This window comes from Scyliorhinus torazame, chromosome 13, assembly GCF_047496885.1.
Source record: "Scyliorhinus torazame isolate Kashiwa2021f chromosome 13, sScyTor2.1, whole genome shotgun sequence".
Taxonomy (NCBI): Eukaryota; Metazoa; Chordata; class Chondrichthyes; order Carcharhiniformes; family Scyliorhinidae; genus Scyliorhinus; species Scyliorhinus torazame.
Window position 1 is genome coordinate 102,537,100 of NC_092719.1, and position 24,534 is coordinate 102,561,633.

At 51.6% G+C, this 24,534-nt stretch overlaps 1 protein-coding gene across 4 annotated transcripts in view; it reads right to left on the bottom strand.

Annotated features, from left to right (window-relative positions):
* The window catches only part of cacna2d2a (calcium channel, voltage-dependent, alpha 2/delta subunit 2a), a 1,719,882-nt gene that overhangs the window by 321,663 nt on the left and 1,373,685 nt on the right, over positions 1-24,534 (bottom strand). For all 4 annotated transcript variants that reach the window (XM_072472012.1, XM_072472009.1, XM_072472008.1 and 1 more), the window contains 3 exons: positions 20,244-20,333; positions 11,034-11,099; positions 5,579-5,653 (listed from right to left, as the gene is read on the bottom strand). In XM_072472012.1, the coding sequence (XP_072328113.1) occupies positions 5,579-5,653; positions 11,034-11,099; positions 20,244-20,333 (231 nt within the window). The remainder of the gene's footprint in view (positions 1-5,578; positions 5,654-11,033; positions 11,100-20,243; positions 20,334-24,534) is intronic.

The following is a 24,534-nucleotide window of genomic DNA, read 5'->3' on the forward strand; positions in this document are numbered from 1 at the left end:
ATTGGGATGATGTGGAATTTATGAGACACATGCTAGGCAAAATCCCGGACTTAGAGTCACACAACCTGATCATGGGGGGAGACTTTAACACAGTCATTGACCCCGAGCTGGACCGGTCGAAGTCCAGGACAGGGAAGCGACTGGCAGTGGCTAAGGAACTGAAGGGTTTTATGGAGCAGATGGGGGGGGGGGGGGGTTGGATCCCTGGAAGTTTGCGCGGCCGAGAGCAAAGGAGTTCTCTTTTTTTCTCCCACGTTCATCAGGTTTATTCCCGCATTGACTTCTTTGTCTTGAGCAGGGTGTTAATCCCAAAGGTGGCAGGGACAGAATACTCAGCAATCACAGTCTCGGACCATGCCCCGCACTGAGTGGACCTGCGGCTTAGTGAGGAGAGAGGGCAGTGCCCACTCTGGAGACTGGATGTGGGGCGGCTGGCGGACGAAGAGGTTTGCGGGCGGATTAGCAGGAACATCCAGGATTACCTGGAAACAAACTATACGGGTGAGGTAGCAGCGGCAACGGTCTGGGAGGCTCTGAAGGCAGTTGTCAGAGGGGAGCGAGCTCATCTCAATTCGATCCCATAGGGAAAAGAGAGAGAGCGGAGAGGGAGAGACTGGTGGAGGAGATACTCCGAGTGGACAGGAGATACGCGGAGACCCCTGGGGCTACTGAGGGAGCGGCAGAGTCTGCAGGCGGAATTTGAACTTCTGACCACAGGGAAAGCGGTAGCACAGCTGAGGAAGGCAAGGGGGGCAGTCTATGAGTACGGGGAGAAAGTGAGTAGAATGCTGGCACACCAACCGCGAAAGAGGGAGGCGGCCAGGGAAATCGGGGGAGTAAAGAATAAGGAGGTTAACATGGTCTTGGGTGCAGGGGGTGTGGACGGAGTCTTTAAGGAGTTCTATGGTAAAGAGTCGGAGCCCCCGACGGGAGCGGAAGGGATGAGGCAATTTTTGGACCAGTTGAGGTTTCCAAAGGTGGAAGAGGACCTGGTGGAGGAGCTGGGGGCCCCGACTGAGTTGGAGGAGATTGTCAAGGGTATAGAGGGCATGCAATCGGGTAAAGCCCCGGGGCCGGACGGTTACCAGGTAGAATTCTATGAAATGTTTGGAAATATTGAGCCCACTCCTGATGAGGACCTTCAATGAGGCTAGAGAGAAAGGAACCCTCCCCCCAACAATGGCACAGGCCTTGATCTCACTCATTCTTAAACGAGGGAAGGATCCGGAACATACAGGCCGATTTCACTTTTAAACGTGGATGCCAAATTGCTGGCTAAGATTCTGGCCAAAAGAATTGAGGATTGTGTCCCAGGGGTGATAGAGGAAGACCAGACTGGGTTTGTTAAAGACAGACAACTCAATACCAATGTCCAGAGACTGTTGAATATTATTATGATGCCTTCAGAGGGAGGGGAGGTGGAGGTGGTAACAGCGATGGACAGTACCTGTGGGAAACGCTGGGGAGGTTCGGGTTTGGTGAGGGCTTTATTGGCTGGGTGAAATTGCTGTACCAGGCACCTGTAGCAAGTGTATGTACAAACCGGCTGAGGTCGGGGTACTTCGAGCTTCACCGGGGAACGAGGCAGGGGTGTCCCCTCTCCCCGTTACTATTTGCCCTAGCTATAGAACCGCTAGCTATGGCGCTGAGAGCCTCGAGGAACTGGCGGGGACTGGTTTGAGGGGGGTGGGGGGGGGGGGTGGGGGGGGGGGGGGTGGGGGGGGGGGGGTGGGGGGGTGGGGGGGGCTGGAGGAACATCGGGTCTCGCTATACGCGGATGATTTGCTCCTGTACTTTTCGGACCCGGTGGAGGGGATGGGGGAGGTTCTGCGGATCCTGAGGGATTTTGGTAGTTTTTCAGGGTACAAACTGAACATGGGAAAGAGCGAGTTGTTTGTGATCCAGGCCAAGGGGCAGGAGGAGAGACTGAAAGAGCTGCCGCTCAGGATGGTAGAGAAGTTTTCGTTACCTGGGTATACAGGTGGCCAGGAAATGGGATGCCCTGCACAGGCTCAACCTGACCCGGTTGGTGGAGCAAATGGAAGGGGACTTTAAAAGGTGGGACATGCTCCCGCTGTTACTGGCAGGGAGGGTGCAGACTGAGAAAATGACTGTCCTCCCCAGATTTTTGTTTGTCTTTAAGTGCCTCCCCATCTTCATCCCTGAGGCCTTTTTTAAGCGGGTGAGTAGGATCATTTCAGGCTTTGTGTGGGCGAATAAGACCCAAGGAGATTGCTGTTGGAGTGCAGTCGGGGGGGGAGGAGGGGGTGGGTTGGTGCTGCTGAACTTTCGCAACTACTACTAGGCGGCCAATATAGCTATGATTAGGAAGTGGTCAATGTGGGGGGGGGGGGGGGAGAGGGGCACGGCGTGGGAGAAGCTGGAGGCGGCGTCATGTAAAGGTACTAGATTGGGAGCTTTGACAACGGCTCCTTTGCCGTTCTCGCCGACCCATAACTCCACAAGTCCAGTGGTGGTGGCGACACTGCGGATCTGGGGACAGTGGAGGAGGTACAAGAAGGTGGAGGGAGCGTCGGTCTGGCCCCCGATATGGAACAACCACAGGTTTGTCCCGAGGACAATGGTGGGTTCCAGAGCTGGCAGAGGGCAGGCATCAGAAGGATGGGAGATCTGTTCATAGACGGAAGCTTTGCCCAGTTTGAAGGCGCGAGAAGTCAAATTTAATCTGCCGCCAGGAAACGCCTATAAATATCAGCAAGTACGAGCCTTCCTGAAAAAACAGGTAGTGGCCTTTCCAACGCTGCCGCCACTGAGGATACACGACAGGTCTCCGGCACCTGGGTGGGGGAGGGGAAGGTGTCGGATATCTTCCAGGAACTACAGGAGGCGGAGGAAACCCCGGTGGAGGAGCTCAAGGGCAAGTGGGAGGAGGAGCTAGGTGGAGTTGGAAGCAGGTCTGTGGGCAGAGGTCCTGGGCAGGGTTAATTCCTCCTCATCATGTGCCAGGCTCAGTCTAATTCAATTTATGGTGGTCCACCGGGCACACATGACGGCAGCGAGAATGAGCAAGTTTTTTTGGGTAGAAGACCGTTGTATGAGGTGCAAGGGCAGCCCTGCAAACCATGTCCACATGTTTTGGGCATGCCCGGAGCTTAGAGTTCTGGCAAGGATTCGCGAGGGCGATGTCCAAGGTGCTTAAAACACAGTTGGTGCCGAGTTCAGAGATAGCGATCTTTGGAGTGTCAGAAGAACCGGGAGTTCAGGGGGCGAAAGAGGCGACGTCTTGGCCTTTGCCTCCCTCGTAGCCCGGAGACAGATTTTATTAATGTGGAGGGACTCGAAGCCTCCGAGTGTAGAGACTTGGGTTAACGACATGGCTGGGTTTTTCAGCCTCGAGAAAATAAAGTTTGCCTTAAGAGGGTCTACACGAGGGTTCTCTCGGAGGTGGCAGCCGTTCGTCGACTTTCTCGGGGAAAATTAAAATGTCGGCAGCAGCAATCCATAGCGGGGGTGGGGTGGGGGGGGGGGTGAGTGCTTCAGTGGGATGGTGTGGGAAGACTGAGTCGCGTGGGGTAATGTCTATTTAATTGTTATTGTGTATTCTCTTTTTGCACTGTTAATGTTCACTCTAGTTTGTTTTGTTGTTATTGTTACTACTGTTTTATTATGAAAAATTCTGCAAAACCTGAATAAAAATATATATTTTTTTAAAAACAAGCTCCAGCTGCAAGTAGCTACAAGTAGAATCTTTGCTTAAAGCTGATTGAAAATTCACCTTCTTCTAAACCAAACAGCAACTTTTAAGTTAATTAACTAAATAAAAGAAAGACCAGACTTTAGATAAAAATGAACCCTTATTATCCCTCAGTCACCAAACTCTCACTATAGCACTCAAATGCAAACATGACCGCTGTGAGTTTGAAAGTACTTTCTTGGGAGAATGCAGAAACAAATGGAGCTGGTGCATGATGGGAAATGTGAGTGTGAGCTTTGGTTGGATGCAATCTTCTCAAGACGGGAACAGTTTTATGATGCATTAACATTTATATCATTTTCTTGGGTTTCTGCGACTGACCCACAGTAGTAATGACTGATAGGACTCCATGGGGATTTGTACCTTGCATAGGCCTGATTCTGTGGGTCCGATTCTCCAGAATTGCGCCAGTGGAAAAAGCCGAGTGATTCCCACTGGGGCTAGGAGCAATTCCCATGTGTCATGCTATGGCACTCGGAATTAATTTTTAACTGAATCGGCCTTACTGTGATATTCAATGGCACACTGGGTTCCCTCTGCAACTGAGAGGGGTGGGACCTAATCACTCCGACAGGTCCTGCACCTCTGAAATCAGAGCACCGTTTTTAAAGGGTGCTCCGATCTCAAAAAGCTGCTGCAACCGCACCCTCCTCACCACCCCATGCAGATCGCTGGATGGACACACCCTTCAGAATCCTTTATATCCCACTCAGGCCCCCCCTTCATCTCCCCTCCCCTCAGTATCCATTAAGGGCCCAACCTTTGGCAGTGCCAACCTGGCACCTTACAGTCTTAGGGATGGCAAGGTGGTAAGTACCCTCCCAAAATTACAGCCACGGTGCTGAAGGGGGTCCTTCATGGGAGGTGGGGATCAGGGAGGCTTGTAGTAGGCTAGAGGGATTCAGGTCGGGGTCTTTCCTGGGATGGGGCTCATTTGGCTGCTTTCCCCATCTGCAGCCACGGAGACTCACAACAGGCCTGCTGCCTGGCGCGAATCCCAATTTTTGCCCGAAGTTGGATTCTGCGGGCTATCGCGAATCCTGCATCCAGCGGACGGCCCCGGAGAATCCCAGCCCATGTTTTTCCATGTCCTTCTCCCTTTATATATGTTTTGCCTATAAATTGCATTTGAACAAGCGGTTTTAGCTGAAATAAACAAATCTGGCCCTGAGGTAGCCCCTCATTTCAAAATAATAGGAATCCTTGGCAGCCCTTTCCAAGTGAGTGATATCTGGGGTTGATCATTAATGTGTAGGACGGGAGGCATGGTGGCACAGTGGTTAGCACTGCTGCCTCACAGCGCTGAGGACCCGGGTTCGATCCTGGCCCCGGGTCACTGTCCGTGTGGAGTTTGCACATTCTCCCCGTGTCTGCCTGGGTCTCACCCCTGCAACCCAAAGGTGTGCAGGGTAGGTGGATTGGCCACACTAAATTGCCCCTTCATTGGGGGGGGAAAAAATTGGGTACTAATGTGTAGGACACAAACTCATATTTGACATAAAGGAGGACACGGGGTTAGATTCCTGGGAAACTCAATCTACTGTAGAAACTGCTCTTTAACCCTTGATATGTGATGGAAATAGATCCAACTGTGATGGACAGATGTTATTACCTAACCCTGGAGCACTGAGTGCGCCTGAATGAGACACCTCCTGCAATTGCTCCAGCACCCTTTAAATGGATCAAAGAATGTAGACAGAAGACTACAATCATGCAGTAAGTTGCCTCTGGATACGTGAAAATTTCCCTCCATATTTCTGTCCCAGCATCGGGTCAGACAAGTGTCTGCAGCAGCCCATATATTACTGAAAGCACAAAACCCGCGCAGGAATATCCTACGTGAGATGTGCATTTTATACGTACATTGTAACGAGGGGTTAGTTTCTTAATGTCATCAAGTGCAACATCGATCCCCATCACTCCAAGCATGAGCTGGTTCTGTAAAAGAAATGGTCCATTCAGAATGGTGAAGTAACTAGGATCCTGGAGACTGAGGGTACAAAACAGAATCATCTCAAGGCATTTTTTAAAAAATCAGTCATGTGTCTTGACAGAGCTGGAGACGATTCTCTAAAGCTAGCAAGTCAGAATCCCGCATGAGTAGCCTTGCTTTTGCTCAACATAGAGGCTGCATTCTCGACTCATAGGGAGACACCCCATGATGGGAGACTTTAACTTCCCCAATGTTGACTGGGACTCACTTAGTGCTAGGGGCTTGGATGGGGCAGAGTTTGTAAGGAGCATCCAGGAGGGTTTCTTAAAACAATATGTAGATAGTCCAAATAGGGAAGGGGCTGCACTGGACCTGGTATTGGGGAACGAGCCTGACCAAGTGGTAGAAGTTTCAGTAGGGGAGCATTTCGGGAACAGTGACCACAATTCAGTAAGTTTTAAAGTGCTGGTGGACAAGGATAAGAGTGGTCCTAGGGTGAATGTGCTAAATTAGGGGAAAGCTAATTATAACAATACATTAGGCGGGAACATAGATTGGGGTCAGATATTTGAGGGTAAATCAACATCTGACATGTGGGAGGCTTTCAAATGTCAGTTGCAAGGAATTCAGGACCAGCATGTTCCTGTAAGTAAGAAGGATAAATATGGCAAATTTCAGGAACCTTAGATAATGAGAGATATTGTAGGCCTCGTCAAAAAGAAAAAAGAGGCATTTGTCAGGACTAGACGGCTGGGAACAGACGAAGCCTGTGTGGAATATAAGGAAAGTAGGAAGGAACTTAAGCAAGGGGTAGAATTCTCCCCCCCCCACTCCCTCCCCCCCCCCCATGCCGGGTGGAAGAACCGCTGAGCGCCACGCGTGTCCCGCCACGCCGCCCCGATGCGATTCTCCCACTCCCACCAAACCGGCACGGCGAGAATCACGGCTGGCCGCTGGGAGAATCGGCGCTCACTGTTTGCAACAGGCAAGCAGCGATTCTCCGTCCCGGATGGGCCGAGCGGCCTGCCCAATACGACGGGTTCCCACCGGCGCCGTCCACACCTGGTTGCTGCCGGCGGGAACAGCGTGGGAACGCTGGGGTTCCTGCACCGGGGGGGGGCTCAAATGGGGTCTGGCCCGTGATCAGTGCCCACCGATCGGCGGGCTGGCCTCTCTGAAGGAGGACCTCCTTTCCTCTGCCGCCCCACAAGATCCATCCGACATCTTCTTGCGGGGCAGCCAATGCCCGGCGCGCGTAAATGACGCAACGCCGCTCTGAGCCCCCCGGGGGCAGGAGAATAGGGGGCTAGGAGCGGGCTCCGACGCCGGAGTGAAACACTCCGGTTTTCACTCCGACATTGGCACTTTGACTCCCGATGGGAGAATTGCGCCCAGGGAGTCAGGAGAGCTAAAAGGGGTCACAAAGTCAATGGCAAATAGGGTTAAGGAAAATCCCAAGGCTTTTACACATACGTCAAAAGCAAGAGGGGAGCCAGGGAAAGGGTTGGCCCACTGAAGGACAGGGAAGGGAATCTATGAGTGGAGCCAGAGAAAATGGGCGAGGTACTAAATGAATACTTTGCATCAGTATTCACCAAAGAGGAGGAATTGGTGGATGTTGAGTCTGGAGAAGGGAGTGAGATAGCCTGCAGAGAATTCTTCGAGACAGGATCTACTCCCATTTGGAAGCACAGTTTTGTGAAGGGAGGTCGTGTCTCACTAACTTGATAGAGTTTTTCGAGGAGGTCACTAAGATGATTGATGCAGGTAGGGCAGTGGATGTTGTCTATATGGACTTCAGTAAGGCCTTTGACAAGGTCCCTCATGGCAGACTGGTACAAAAGGTGAAGCCACACGGGATCAGAGGTGAGCTGGAAAGCTGGATACAGAACTGGCTAGATCATAAAATGCAGTGAGTAGCAATGGAAGGGTGCTTTTCTGATTGGAGGGCTGTGACAAGTGGTGTTCCGCAGGGATCAGTGCTAGGACCTTTGCTGTTCGTAGTATATATGAATGATTTGGAGGAAAATGTAACTGGTCTGATTAATAAGTTTGCGGACGACACAAAGGTTGTTGGAATTGCGGATAGCGATGAGGACTGTCGGAGGATACAGCAGGATTTAGATTGTTTGGAGATTTGGGCGGCGAAATGGCAGATGGAATTTAATTTGGACAAATGTGAGGTAATGCACTTTGGAAGGTCTAATACAGGTAGGGAATATAGAGTGAATGGTAGAACCCTCAAGAGTATTGACAGTCACGAGAGATCTAGGTGTACAGGTCCTCAGGTCACTGAAAGGGGCAACACAGGTGGAGAAGGTAGTCAAGAAGGCGTACGGTATGCTTGCCTTCATTGGCCAGGGCATCGAGTACAAAAATTGGCAAGTCATGTTGCAGCTGTATAGTGTGGCCACACTTGGAGTACAGTGTTCAATTCTGGTCGCCACACTACCAGAAGGATGTGGAGGCTTTAGAGAGGGTGCCGAAGAGATTTACCAGGATGTTGCCTGGTATGGAGGGCAGTAGCTATGAGGAGAGGTTGAATAAACTTGGTTTGTTCTCACTGGAACGAAGGAGGTTGAGGGGCGACCTGATAGAGGTCTACAAAATTGAGGGGCATAGACAGAGTGGATAGTCAGAGACTTTTTCCCAGGGTAGAGGGGTCAATTACTAGGGGGCATAGGTTTAAGGTGCGAGGGGCAAGGTTTAGAGGAGATGTATGAGGCAAGTTTTTTACACAGAGGGTAGTGGGTGTCTGGAACTCGCTGCCGGAGGAGGTGGTGCAAGCAGGGACGATAGTGATGTTTAAGGGGCATCTTGACAAATACATGAATAGGATGGGAATAGAGGGATACGGACCCCGGAAGTGTAGAAGATTTTAATTAGACGGGCAGCATGGTCGGCGCAGGCTTGAAGGACCTGTTCCTGTGCTGTACTTTTCTTTGTTCTTTCAACATTGTCCAGAAAGTAAAGGCGCAGGTTAGCAAGTAGTCTGGACTTGGGAGGTTGAAGTAGATGCTGAGTTCTTGGTGATGCTGACCCAGCTAAAAGCTCACAGCATGCTTTTACTAAGCACTGGGAAGCTCCTTATTCACTTACTGAGACCATGGGCGAAATTCTCCGGAAACGGCGCGATGTCCGCCGACTGGCGCCCAAAATGGCGCAAATCAGTCGGGCATCGCGCCGCCCCAAAAGTGCGGAATGCTCCGCATCCTTGGGGGCCGAGCCCCAACCTTAAGGGGCTAGGTCGGCGCCGGACAAATTTCCGCCCCGCCAGCTGGCGGTAAAGGCCTTTGGTGCCCCGCCAGCTGGCGCGGAAATGACATCTCCGGGCGGCGCATGCATGGGAGCGTCAGCGGCCGCTGACGGCATTCCCGCGCATGCGCAGTGGAGGGAGTCTCTTCTGCCTCCGCCATGGTGGAGACCGTGGCGGAGGCGGAAGGGAAAGAGTGCACAGCCCCGCCCACGGATCGGTGGGCCCCAATCGCGGGCCAGGCCACCGTGGGGGCACCCCCCGGGGCCAGATCGCCCCGCGCCCCCCCCAGGACCCCGGAGCCCGCCCGCGCCGCCTTGTCCCGCCGGTAAGGTAGGTGGTTTAATCTACGTCGGTGGGACAGGCATTTTAGCGGCGGGACTTCGGCCCATCCGAGCCGGAGAATCGCGTGGGGGGGCCCGCCAACCAGCGCGGCGCAATTCCCGCCCCCGCCGAATCTCCGGTGCCGGAGACTTCTGCAACCGGCGGGGGCGGGATTCACGCCAGCCCCCGGCGATTCTCCGACCCGGCAGGGGGTCGGAGAATCTCGCCCCATATCTGTCCTTTATGATGTTGACTTGTAGTGATGCCTGAAAGAATTCCAGCACTGAAGGATAGATCTACTCTTTCAGGAACATTGGTCAAACAAAGGATCTCCAGAGCCAGGGCAAAATACGCCAAGGATTAGGGACCGCCAAATTGGTGCAGAGTTTCTGGCGGAGTCTAACCAACAAAAACCGTGCAACTTGCTGATACTGAGGATAGAGTCACTGAGACCATCCCACTCTTTATGATATTGACAGGCAATGTCATCTGAAGCCTAAAGACTGGGTGATCTGGCCTGGCAATTAACAGCAGGTTCACTGGATTCTTGTCCAAATTCAAGAGAGATGCTTCATAGGGACAGTATTGTCCTGCTATCTCAGAATAAGCAGGATTTACAACTGAATGCTGAAACGTAGGGCAGAAATGTATTGTATTTTTTCAAAGTGTCAGGATCATACTGGAAAATGGTGTGTAGCTGTCCAGTTGCACAGGCCAGTTTTCACTCCAGATCGAGAAGCTCTATAAAGGAAGAAAAATTAGTGGGTGTGGTTTACGCTGTCACTCTGGCACAGCGGAGCTCGATAGAGCCAGCACTGGCTCCACATAAATTGAGGCACCATCTATAAAGGGTGCCTGATCATAACCGAAGTGTACCTCCACCCCCCGACACACATCCAGGTCCCCCATCCCCTGACAATCATCGGGGGGATCAACACGCCCCACCCACCACCGCGGATATTTCGCTGGCATTCCTTCCCCCTCATTGCTCACTCCCCCCCCCCCCCCCCCCATGCCTGCAAGTACCTCCCTCATAGCCAGCTCTCCCTCCCCACCACACATAAATGGAACCCCCCCCCCCCGCCATGTGCCGGGGCGGTGCTGGGACACTTCCTTCCCGGGCATGTCTTCTCCCAGGGGACTGTAATTACCTTTGCACCCGGAGGGATCCCCTCGACTGAATCCCGTTTTAAAAAAGCTGTTGTAAACCTCGCCGGTGTATAAATATTTAATGAGGGGAGAATTATGAGGCAGGGTGGCCGTTAATATTAACATTTATTATTATCCATTTAAATCAGGGGCGTCATTCTCCGCCGGCGGGAGTCTCCGTTCTGCCGGCGCCCGGGGGTTTCCCGACGGCGTGGGGCTGCCCCACAATGGGAAACCCCATTGCACAGCCGGTGTTACGGAGACTCCCGCCGGCCGGTCGGCGCAGAAATGTGGCGGGGCGGGTAGGAGAATTTCGCCCAAGGTTCCCGCCTTCTGTGGGTGTGGACCTCGTGACATTGCTGGAGTGGGGCTGGGAAAATCGGAAACACGATTACTCCAAAGAGAATCGCATTTCCTGATTCTCTCTGGGTTTTCCGTCCTTGCCACTGTTCCCCCTGACGGCGATCGCTGGCTGAAAGTCGCCCCCGTAATCTTGTGCCCAAGACTAGCCTATGGCATGGTGTAAAGTGTTATATGGTGAGAAGGAATTTGCCAGGCAATGGGAATAATTCTATCATATCCATCATTCTGTTCTGTAGGCATGGACTCTTTAAAGAGAAAGACTAGCACAATATGACGCAAATATTCGAACCACATACCTGCTGGCCATTCTCCACAGTAATATTGAAAACTGGCATCGTCCCTGTAATCACCAGCTCAAGGCTCTAGGAAAAGCAAATCAGACCAGTCATGTAAAAATTTAGTTCTTTTGAGTTTTTGTCAGTGAACTACAGCCTTCCTCACATTAATATTGAGGTTAAATGCTGGTTCATTTTGAGAGCCAGGTTTATGTCCTGAATTCACATCCTCTGAACTCACATCACCTACGATTCTTGACCGCAGTCAGAGAGGGCTTTGATTTCAGACCCTGCCCACACAGACACATGTGCCGTGCTTTTCACTCCGTGTCTTTTACTTCTGGGTTTCGCAACCTCCATGGCTGATGGCTTAGGGTGGCTGGCACTCAAGAACAGTGGCCAATAACTGTGACACCTTCAGCAGAGAGAGGTAGGGAGATAATTTCACCCAGCATCTCCACAGGTCACTGATCGCAAAACAGAACACTGCAGATGCTGGAAATCAAAAATAAAAACAGAAAATGTAGAAAACACTCAGCAGGTCAGGCAGCCTTTGTGGAGTGAGAAATAGAGTAAACCTTTCAGAACTGGGAAAGGTTAGAGATCTAGTATGATTTGAGCAAGGGTGGGTGGGACAAGGACAAAAGGAAGGTCTATAAGAGAGTGGAAGACTGGAGAGATTAAATTTCAGGCCAAAGGAAATGGTAGTGGGGCAATAAAATAAACCAAGAAACAAACGATATTCCTTGAACAGGTGTGTTGTTGCCTGAAAGCAAAGATTTGAGGGAAAATCTAGAAAATTCATAACATGCAAAAAACAACTAAATTCATTATAAGCCCACTACCCCCTACAACTACCTTAACTACACTTCCTCATACCCTACACTGTGTAAGGACTGCATTCCAACCTCCCAGTTTCTCCATTGCACTTTTTCTAATGATGGAATCTTCCATTCCAGCATTTCTGAGCTGTCATCCTTTTTCCTCAATCAAGGATTGCCCCTCCAATGGTTGACAAGTCCCTCGGCCGATTCCGCTGCATTTCCAGCATTTCTGCTCTCACCCCTTCCTCTCTTCCATAACCACAGTAAGGAGTCTTACAACACTAGGTTAAAGTCCAACAGATTTGTTTCGAATCACTAGCTTTCGGAGCACTGCTCCTTCCTCAGGTGAATGAAGAAATAGGTTCCAGAAACGTGTATATATAGACAAAGTAAAAAATGCAAGACGATACTTTGAACGCGAGTCTTTGCAGGTAATTAAGTCTTTACAGGTCCAGATGGAGCAGGTTGAAGAGGTGTGAATTGTCTCAAGCCAGGACAGTTGGTAGGATCTTCACAAGCCCACGCCAGATGGTGGGGGGTGAATGTAATGCAACATGAATCCAAGATCCCGGTTGAGGCTGTACTCATGTATGCGGAACTTGGCTATAAGTTTCTGCTCGGCGATTCTGCGTTGTCGCGCGTCCGGAAGGCCGCCTTGGAGAACCTTCATCTGTTCATCCGTTGTCGCAGCGTCTGTCGAGTGCGTCTCGGCCAACGTTGGCTACCTCAGACGCTGCAGGAAAGGATGTCCCGAAGCGTGGTACATTGGCGAGAACATGCAGACACTGCGACAACAGATGAACGGACATCACGCAACAATTGCCAGGCAGCAATGTTCCCTTCCAGTCGGGGAACACTTCAGCAGTCAAGGGCATTCAGCCTCTGAGTTTCGGGTAAGCGTTCTCCAAGGCGGCCTTCAGGACATGGGCCAGGATTCTCCCTTCAGGGGACTAAATCCCCATTCCGGTGGGAAAACCGGCGCCAATGACTCCGGCGTCAACGGACCCCCAAGGTGAGAAATTCTCACCTGTCTAGGGGGCTAGGTGGACGGCGGAGGGGTTGGTGCCGCTCCAGCCGGTTCCGATGGGACTGCGTGAGTTCGCGCATGCGCCAAAGGGCTGGCGTGATCTCGCGCATGCACGGAACCACCGGCGTGATTCCACGCATGTTCAGACCAGCCGGTGTATTTTGCCGCATGCGCGGGGAGTTCTCTTATCTGCGCCGGCCATGGCGGAGTCCTACAGGGGCCCAGCGCGGAAGGAAGAAGTGCCCCCACGGAACAGGCCCACCTGCAGATCGGTGGGCCCCGATCGTGGGCCAGGCTACCGTGGGGCCCCCCCCACGGAGTTGGATCCCCCCCGCGCCCCCCCGAGGACCGCCCACGCCAATTTACCTGCCAGGTCCCGCCGTGTGGGACCATACGTAACCCACGCCGGCGGAATTGCCAAAAATGGACGGCCGCTCGGCCCATCGGGGCCTGGAGAATTGCAGGGGTGACTGCTGCCAACAGTCCCTGACCGGCGTGGCGGAAATCCCGGCCCTGCCCGAAAAACGGCGCCGGTGAATATGGCAGCCGGCGTCGGGGCGGGATTCGCATCGCCCCCTGGGGATTCTCCGACCCGGCGGGAGGTCGGAGAATCCCTCCCAAGGTATCTTGTGGTTTTATCTTCCTAGTGTGTACCTGGGATTTCAAACTTTTTCCATTTTTAAAAAAATGTCCCGAACCGGATCGTAACAGGTCAATAGGGTATGCAACCATTTGATGGTATTACAATTAAGCCCAAAGTTCAGACACATCTATTGCCCAACAGGGGGTCACAAGCTAGAACACTGGTTGATTTTCCCCTTGTCGGCCAGCTACCTCAGCTGGGATCAGCTAATTCAGGACAGACAGGGAGATGAAGCAGAGTCTTCCTGAACTATCTGGCTTGACACTACATGGTGCAGTCACCTACATCATCACTGGGAGTTGAAGTAGTCCTTTGTTCCCCTTAGCACCTCAAGATCAACCTCACTCAGTCTAAGTGCTGAAAATGTCACATTGATCAGAAGACGAAAGTACGAGAAAATACATACAATTGAAAGTGCTTCTGATATGTTCCTTTATCGGATGTCGAGATTTTCTGTCCATCACTAGTTGCCCATGTGGTAAAATGGACAACCGCCTGAATTTTAGGCCCACTATATAACAGTGGTTAGCATTGTTGCTTCACAGCGCCAGGGTCCTAGGTTCGATTCCCGGCTTGGGTCACTGTCTGTGTGGAGTCTGCATGTTCTCCCCGTGTCTGCGTGGGTTTACTCCGGGTGCTCCGGTTTCCTCCCACGAGTCCCGAAAGACATGCTATTAGGGAATTTGGACATTCTGAATTCTCCCTCAGTGTACCTGAACAGATGCTAGAATGTGGCGACTAGGAGATTTTCACAGTAACTTCATTGCAGTGTTAATGTAAGCCTACTTGTGACAATAAAAATTAATTGGACACTTCCAGGACATTTTAAATTACAGCCACAGTTAGCCCACAGGCAGGCCTGATGGGAATTCAAAGAGCCACGTTCTGCCACACTGAGCAGAGACAGACACTCAGGACAAATCTGGACCTGCCCTGTAACCAGGACATCAGGAGATAAGAACATAGGAATTAGGAGCAGAAGTGGGCAATTCAGCCCTCGGGCCTGCTCTGCCATTCAATCAGATCACGGTTGATCTCTTCCTGGTCTCAAATCCACCTCCCCATCTGTTGCCCATATCCCTTTAACACTTTTTTAAAATCAGAAATATCTGTATCTCCTTCTTGAAACCATTTAATGACTCAGATCCCACCGCACTATGGGACAGTGAGTTCCACAACTTCACCACCCTCTGTGGAAAGTAGTTCCTCCTCATCTCAGTTCTAAATCTACTGCCTCTCAACCTATATCCATGATCTCTCACTCTAGATTGCCCCACAAGGGGGAAAATTTGATCTACATTACTTTATCAATCCCATTTAGTATTTTATACACTTTGATTAGATCTCCTCTCATCCTTCTAAACTCCAGCGAGTATAAACCCAAACATCTCTCCTCAAAGGTCAACCCTTTCATCCCCAGAATCAATCTTCTGAACTGCCTCCAGTGCCACCACATCTTTCCTCAACTGAGGAGACCAAAATTAGACACAATACTCCAACACCAACACCCTATACAATTGCAGCAACACTTCTCTCCTCTTCTACTTCCTTAACGACAAGACTATTTATTACACTTCCTTCATTACATAATACTAAATCTAAATTAGCCTGCTCCCTGGTTGGCTCCATAACATATTGCTCGAAAAAACAATCCCTCATACACTCGAGGAAATCGTCCTCGAGGCTACTTTTGCCAATTTGATTAATCCAGTCAATATGCTTATTAAAATCACTTATGATTACCGTTGTGCCCTTCTCACAAGCCCTTGTTATTTCTTGGTTTATACTATGCCCCACTTTTGAAGCATTGCTCGGGGGCCTGTAAATTACTCCTACAAAGGTGTTTTTTCCTTTGCTTTTGATATCCACCCAGATAGATTCAACATTTTGGCCCTTAGTGCCAATATAATTTCTTAATACAGCCTTGATGCCATCTTTAATCAATAAAGCAATTCCACCTTCTGTTCCATCCCATCTATTCTTGCAGAATACTGAGTATCCTTGGCCATTCAACTCCCAGACCCGGTCCTCCTGCAACCATGTTTCAGTAATCCCGACAAAATCATACCCATTTGTCTCTATTTGTGCAGTCAGCTCATTGACCTTATTCCGAATACTGCTTGCATTTAGGTACAAGGTTTTTAAATACGTCCTACTGATTTGTATTTCTCTTGCAGGATTTTCTTGTGCACTACGCTTTTCACACATTCTGACCTGCTTTATTAATCTCTGATAACACTTAATCTCATCCCTAACTTTCACTCCCACAGTCACCTTACATTTTGATTTTTTACGTTTACTTTCCCCTCCATAGTCATTAGACTGGCCCTGTCTGTTCATCCTAATAACCTCTACTTTCTCCTCACATGCTGACCTGCTGCTGAGGTTCCTATTAATCATTATACTTCTTGTAGCTTTACCCTTCTCTTCCCACCCTCACCCCATTTGCTAGTTCAAAGTCCTTGTGACCATCCTAGGTTGCGAGGAACCCAAGGTTCCCCATGGTTGGCTCATGAAGAAAGTAAGGAGGTGTGGGATAGAGGGAAATTTGGCCAATTGGATAAGTAACTGGCTATCACATAGAAGACAGAGGGTGGTGGTGGATGGAAAATTTTCAGACTGGAGACCAGTTACCAGCGGTGTACCACAGGGATCAGTGCTGGGTCCTCTGCTATTTGTGATTTTTATCAATGACCTGGAGGAGGGGGCTGAAGGGTGGGTCAGTAAATTTGCTGATGACACCAGGATTGGTGGAGTAGTGGATGAGGTGGAAGGCTGTTGTAGGCTGCAAAGAGACATTGATAGAATGCAGAGCTGGGCCAAAAAATGGCAGATGGAGTTTAACCCTGATAAGCGCGAGGTGATTCATTTTGGTAGAAAAAATTTGAATGCGGATTACAGGGTCAACGGCAGGGTTCTGAGGAATATGGAGGAACAGAGATCTTGGGGTTCATGTCCACAGATCTCTGAAGGTTGCCACTCAAGTGGATAGAGCAGTGAAGAAGGCCTATAGTGTGTTAGCGTTTATTAACAGGGGGCTTGAGTTTAAGAGCCGCGGAGTTATGCTACAACTATACATGGTATCACCCTGGTGATACCACGTTTGGGGTATTGTGTGCAGTTCTGGTCACCTCATTATAGGAAGGATGTGGAAGCATTGGAAAGGGTGCAAAGGATATTTAACAGGATGCTGCCTGGTTTGCAGGATAGGTCTTATGAGGAAAGGTTGAGGGAGCTAGGGCTTTTCTCTTTGGAGCGGAGGAGGATGAAAGGTGACTTAATAGAGGTTTATAAGATAATGAGGGGGCTAGATAGAGTGGACGTTCAGAGACTATTTCCTCGGGTGGATGTAGCTGTTACAAGGGGGCATAACTATAAGATTCAGGGTGGGAGATATAGGAGGGATGTCCGAGGTAGGTTCTTAACTCCGAGTGGTTAAGGTGTGGAATGGACTGCCTCCTGTGATAGTGGAGTCGGACACTTTAGGAACTTTCAAATGGTTATTGGATAGGCACATGGAGCACACCAGAATGACAGGGAGTGAGATAGCTTGATCTTGGTTTCAGACAATGCTCGGCACAACATCGAGGGCCGAAGGGCCTATTCTGTGCTGTAATGTTCTATGTTCTATATATCCTTTGCGCTAGAACACTGGTCCCAGATGGGTTCAGGTGGAGACCGTCCCAACGATACAGATCCCTCCTGTCCCAATACTGATGCCAATGCCCCCATGAAATGGAACCCCTCTTTCCCGCATCACTCCTTTAGCCATGTGATTACTTCCCTAATTTTCTCACCCCTATGGCAATTTGACTCGGATAGTAATCCAGAGATTATAACCCTTGAGGACCTGGGGCGAAATTCTCCGGAAACAGCGCGATGTCCGCCGATTGGCGCCCAAAACGGCGCAAATCAGTCGGGCATCGCGCCGCCCCAAAGGTGCGGAATGCTCCGCATCTTTGGGGGCTGAGCCCCAACCTTAAGGGGCTAGGTCGGCGGCGGACAAATTTCTGCCCCGCCAGCTGGCGGAAAAGGCCTTTGGTGCCCCGCCAGCTGGCGCGGAAATGACATCTCCGGGCGGCGCATGCGCGGGAGCGTCAGCAGCTGCTGACGGCATTCCCACGCATGCGTAGTGGAGGGAGTCTCTTCTGCCTCCGCCATGGTGGAGACCGTGGTGGAGGCGGAAGGGAAAGAGTGCCCCCACGACACAGGCCCGCCCGCGGATTGGTGGGCCCCGATCGCAGGCCAGGCCACCGTGGGGGCACCCCCCCCAGGGCCAGATCGCCCAGCGCCCCCCCCCCAGGACCCTGGAGCTCGCCCGTGCCGCCTTGTCCCGCCGGTAAGGTAGGTGATTTAATCTACGCCGGCGGGACAGGCATTTTAGCAGCAGGACTTCGGCCCATCCAGGCCGGAGAATCGCGCAGGGGGGCCCGCCAACCGGCGCGGCGGGATTCCCGCCCCCGCCGAATCTCCGGTGCTGGAGACTTCGGCAACCAGCGGGGGCGGGGTTCACTAAGCCCCCGGCGATTCTCCAACCCGGCGGGGGGTCAGAGAATCTCGCCCCTGATCTTTAATTTTGTTCCTAGTTCCTGATTCCCCAAACAGGTCCTCTTTCCTAGTCTTGCCTATTTGTTTTTCCTAACATGGACCACAACAACTGATCCTCCTCCTCTCTCTCCAATATTCTTTCAACCAGTTAGAGATGTCCCTCACCCTGGCACCGGGCTGGCAGTAATTAGTCCCATCCAAATGGGTCGATTGTTGTGGATTTTCCAGATGAAGCTAGACTTTCTGGCACCCAGATTTCCTGCCATTACCAAATATGGAGTAAGTTTATATGCGGACAATATACCTGCCGATGGACCACTGGGGGAGGGTTCCTGGTATTCTGCAGTGTTGCAATCGGCAACTTCATTGGGTGTTGTGACCCCCGTCCCGAGACCTCATCGGTTGAGGGCCAGAGAAGCTTCTGGAAAGACGCGAAGAGGGTTATAAGGAAGAGGCACCCCGAGACCCTCCCCTGCAAAGACTCGGCGCAGAGGCAACAGAGAAGATTTGACTACAGGCCAGAGGACAGACATGAGAGATGATCAAGACCAACCTTTGTGGATGGAGGCCCTGAGACATCGAGACTCAGAGAATCGAATCCGCAGCTCGATTGAGTTCATCTGTGTGGTAGTATGCATTAGGGGTCATGTGGGACTGTGAAGCCGTGATGTCATTGGCTGACAGATCCCGGGTCCTGGTTGGCTGTTGACCTCTAGCTCCGCCCTGAAGGCGGAGTATAAGAACCAGGAGTTCTCCCCCGCAGGCCAGTCTGTTACTGAACTGTGGGGAACAAGTCACACTTAATAAAGCCTCATCGACTTCATCTCTATTCGTCTCTCGTGAGTCTTTGTGCGCTACAATTTATTAAGCGTGCTTAAAGGACTATGGAGCTCAGGATCATCCCGGAATGCCTGAGGTCACGCTTAATAAAGCCTCATCGACTTCATCTCTATTCGTCTCTCGTGAGTCTTTGTGCGCTACAATCTGCATGGGTAGTATTCAGAATCTTGGAATTATTGTAGTTGGGATAATTTAAAGGGAGTATCTGTTTTACTGTGTTTGATAATAAATGTGGTTGAATTGTAAACTTGTATTTGTACTTTGTTCGCAAATAAGGGCACCTGGGTTTGAATAATAAACTGGTCGAAGTGTCTGGAATTTTACAGACAACACTCTTGATGGCTGTTAAGAGTCAATTTCATTGTTGTAGATCTGGAGTCACATGGAAGCCAGACTGGGTAAGGACAGCAGATTTCCTTCCCTAAAGGATATTAGTAAAGCACATGTGTTTTTACAGTAATCAATGGTAATTTCATGGTCACCATTACTGAGACGAGCTTTCAATTCCAGGTTTAATTAATTAAATTTGATTCTATCAACTACCATGGTGGGATTTGAGCCAATGTCCCCAAAAGCATTCACCGGCGACATACCACTACACCACCACCTCCCCCTGGGAACTGTGCCCATTCCAATACCCATTCCATTAGGAGAAACTACCTGTCATCTAACGCAAGCAAATCATTCCTTGTTATAGGAATTAAGCATGTTTATGAACAGTTTAAATTAGAAACTTGTTGAACTCTGTGTGCACTCCAAATGTTCAGCCCCAAGTGCCATCACATTCCTTACATAAGAACAGAAGTATGACAGAACCAGAGCAGCTCTCTGTGTGGCCACACTTTGTGCTGCGCCAGCTTGTGTGACAGGTAAAATCTGCCATATCTGGCCCCATGTCAATCTTCAACACTTGTCACTGTGCCAATCTTTACCCCTACCTGTGCTGTCATGTTTGGTGCTTGGGCAAAGACAAGTCTGCTTTTTACAGTTATGTCAGGGTTGTCTTTGTGTCTATAATTAATCCACTTCTGAATGTGGGGGAAGTCCTGCTCATCACTGACTGGGGTGTACCTGGCATTTCACATTTGTCTTAGATTTGCTGAGTTGGCTGAATTTGCATTTCTAAATCAGATTGTTGTGATTTCAAAGCCCAGTCCTGTGTTTGGACATGTACTCTGCACTGACAGTATGATACTGAGGCATGATGTCTTTCAATGGAAGAGAAAATTGAATTGGGTATAAAACAGCTGACTAGTAAGCTATGACACATTCAGCAGTATACCATTCCAAAGGGAAGGAAGGGTCCATGTGGATAATTCAGTCTATATTCCATTCCAAAGTAATCTTACCAAAGCATCCTGATACACGTTGGTCCATTGAACTTTTTGGGCTTTTTTCCCTGCCATCACCATTGGCCGGCCAAGAACATCCAAATACTCCTGCAACACAAAAATATGGGATGCATTAAGATGATCATTTGCATTCATCTTTCATGTACTCCAAAACATTTTAAATCTTTTTGCAGAAAGTATCTTCAGACACAGAGAATGAATCATTCAAATGCTTGGAGACCATTCAGCACTGACTTGAAGGCATGTTGTTCAAACAGAATTAAGCAAAAATACTCTTGATTTGTTCAGGGTGGCCGGAGGAAAGAAAGAAAAGTAGTAACTCTGTCCCTAAAGCCGCCCCACTGCCACTTGTTACTCTAGTTTTTTCAAATTGCATCTCCTGAAGAGTTCCTGTTTGTCCTCTGAAATATGTTGCCTGAGGCTAGAGAGCTAGAGTGAATGAGGATTTATACTGTGTGCACTGCTTTCAGTCTGAAAATCTCAAGTGCAAGAATAAAATAAAGGGTTCAATCTAATGGAAAAGTTTCTAAGTGTGGTAGTGAGCAGGAATTGTCAGGTGTTTCCTGGCAGCTGACCCGGCAGGCCGTCAATGGTATTGAACTTTAATTAGGGCACTTAATGATGCCCCACGGCCTTCATGCCGGAAATGACTGCCCTCCCTATCTGATTCACCTGGACCGTGCTTGGCAGCTACCGCTAATGAGGGGGAGCAGCTCTGAAACTGATCTTGCAGACAGCACGCCGCCATGCCACCACGCAGACCAGCCCCACATTTCGGTGACGCCAACCTGGCTTGACTGTTGGATGCGGTGGAGACCAGAAGGATACCCTGTTCCCCCGAGAGGGTTAGAGGGTCAGCCACAGAGCAGCCAGTGCCGCCTAGGTGGCAGTGGCAGCGGCCGTCAGCGCGGGGAATGTAACCAGCAGGACCACCACTCAGCGCCATAATAAGCTAAACAACCTCCACCGGGCTGCACGGGTGAGTTGGCATTGGCCCCCGGCATCGGTCCCCCCTGCCACCCCAGACGCCCCCCGCCCTCCCGACTGTCCTGGGGCTGGTACCGCATCACCCCCCAGCACAATACCACACCTGTGTCCCAGCAGCCCCTGACATACACCTGCACACCCCAGCCATGCCCAGCGGCAATGCCAATGCCTGACACCTGCCCTGCGATGCAAGAGGTGCACGGCTGATTATGCCTTCTCTTTGTCCTAGCAAGAGAAGTTGGCCTACAACAGATGGACGGAGGGTGCCAGACCTCAGAGTCCTCATCCGCTATAAGGAACGGGCCCTGGAGGTTGAGGGGCTGGCCAAAGCAGATGGGTCATCGATGTCAAGCTTGGGCTGTGCTGCAGAGGCGAGAATCCACCAGTCCCCACTCAGATGACCTGTCACACATGCCAGACGTAGGGCGGGATTCTCCGACTCCCGCTGGGCCGGAGAATCGCCGGAGGGCGGCGTGAATCCCGCCCCGCCGCCGGCTGCCGGATTCTCCGGAGCCGGTTTTTCGGCGGGGGCGGGAATCGCGTTGCGCCGGTTGGGGACCCGTGGCAGTGCCCCCCCCCCCCCACCCCCCGGCGATTCTCCGGCCCACGATGGGCTGAGTGGCCGCCCGTTTTCGGCGGGTCCCGCCGGCGTAAAATACACCAGGTCCGTACCAGCGGGACCTGGCTCTGCAGGCAGCCTGCGGAGTCCTCGGGGAGGTGGTGCGGGGAGATCTGGCCCCGGCCCCACGGTGGCCTTGCCCGCGATCGGGGCCTACCGATCCGTGGGCGGGCCTGTGCCGTGGGAGCACTCTTTCCCTCCGCGCCGGCCAGTGTAACGGTCCGCCATGGCCGACGCGGAGAAGAAACCCCCTGCGCATGCGCTGGGATGATGCCAGCATACGCTGGCGCTCCCGCGCATGCGCCAACTCGCGCCGGCCGGCGGAGGCCCTTCAGCGCCGTTTGGCGTGGCGCCAAGCCCTTTGCCGCCGGCTGGCGCGGCGCCAACCCTGCCGGCGCCGGCCTAGCCCCTGAAGATGCGGAGGATTCCGCACCTCCCGGGCGGCCCAACGCTGGAGTGGTTAACACCACTCCTCGGTGCCGGTACGGCATGCCCCGCCGGGTAAGGGAGAATCCCACCCAAAGATCCTTCCTTCCCACTGACCACATGTCCATTCTCCCACAGGATCACCTTCCGATAGTGCCGGCCTGTCTGGGGTGCGTCCAAGAGAACACCTCTGAGGAGAGCTCCGAGGATGCCACCGTCTGGGCATCACAGCTGTCATCCCCACCTTCCACCCGTGTGGAGGCACACACCTCGGTGGATGAAAGTAGTGGACAGGCTTCTTGGGCATAATCAGGTGACACCACACAGTTGCTGATGCACAGGAACATCCTGGGGGACAGTAATCGGAGATCTAGTGGACGTCAGGACCCAGTTAGGCCCCAGTCTAATGTCGAGCCTCTGGGATCAGGTTATCCTGGAGCTGATGCAGACGCTAGGGTGCGGCCGTGAGATTCAGAGGGGGATGTCAGCGGCAGTCAAGTGGGTCTAGGGCCAATTGGAGGAGTGTCTAAGGATACCGGTTCAGGAGATGGCGCTGGCAAAGTGTGGCACCGAGGTCAACACTGCTAGGGTGATGACCGCAGTGGAGAGCTTGGAGCACGATGTCAGCACCATGAGTGGTGGTGTCCAGGGCGTTGCTCAGTTAGTGACTGCCATGGCTGAGGGTCTCGTCAGCATGTCCCAGTCGCTGAGGGACATGCCCTTGACACAGGTGGACCTTGCTGAGTGGCTGCGGAGCCTGTCCCAGTTGTCGTGTTGGGTGTTCCGATGCACAAATGATCCAACACAGCTGTAGATGGTACAACTCTGTTTTATTGTCTAAACAATAGTAACAACTAACTGCTGGCTTGGGTACGTGCTTCACCAGCTAACCTGTGGACCCAGCCCTATCACTATCTTAGTGAGGCACTCAGCACATGGTCTATGTCTGAGTGGCACGCTGTGAGCTCTGTGCTCTGAGCTATCTCCTGGTAGAATGAGTGGGAACTGTGGTGTTCCCTGTTTTATAGTGCGTGTGCTCTCACTGGTGATTGGCTGCGATGTTGTGTGTGCTGGTTGGTCCAACTGCCTGTCCATCAGTGTGTGTGTGATTGCACCATGATATGCTGATGTGGATATCTTGACATCCCCCCCCTTTCACAAAGGATATGTGCCTACATGCTAATAAATAGAAATGTGTACTGAGTGCATCTGAGTATGTGTGTGCAATATTTACAACATGTACATGAGGCTAAACTATATACATAGGAAGGTGTCAGGTGCAACAGAACAACGAGGTTGTACCAATAACAGAACAAATGCAATTAGCAAACGACGAGAGAACTTCTGGAACAATGAACGACAGGAAAAGAAACTCGTTAACAGTACTGTAAAACAATTCAGTGAGTCCAATATGCCAACAGGCTCATAAGTCAAGTCTCTCAGGTGAGCGACAAATTTGGGTTGACCGTTAGGGTGGCACACAACTCATCGCCCGGATCAATGCTGTGCACTGGCAGTGGCTGGTGGTTCCGACTTGGGGACATCCGGTTCTTGTGGATTACCGCAATGCGGAAGGGCTCCCTGTCTTCGGTATCGCTGGTCTGCATACTATCTGGATATGACTCCGTGTAGGGGGGCTGAATCGCCCGCATGTCCCTGCGAGGCTGGCGGAATTGTTGGGAGTTGGCAGGTTGAGCTGCTCGACAGCAGGCAGCGTAGTGGCCCATCCTGCCACAGCGGAGGCATTGTCGCGCTTTGGCCGGACATTGCTGATTTAAGTGGGCGGAGCCACAGTTGTCACACGTCGTGACGTCATGGCGTTCGTTGCGCCACCGCGCATGCGCGGTGCGGTCCTGCGTAGAGCACGCCTGCGCATCACGTCCCTCTGCGTCAACGTTCCCTCTTTTGTCGTGTACAAGCGCGGGAGGCCTTGGAAAGCGCGCAAAATGGCCGCCCTCGTCCGGGCCACGGGCCGGGAGGAACTCGATCGACTGGACCCGCTCCGCCTCGTAGGACCCGTGCCGTTTCGGCCGCCTGGATCTGGGAGTACCGGCTGGTCGCGTTCTCATGGAGGACGCAGGTCTCGATGGCAGTCGCGAGGGTGCGGCGCTTTATTTTAAGGAGCTGCTGGTGTAGGGTGTCCGAGATTACCTCAAAAACTATCTGATCCCGTATCATGGAGTCGGAGGTGGCCTCATAGCCGCAGGACTGCGTGAGGATACGGAGGTGTGTCAAGTAAGGTTGGAAAGGCTCATC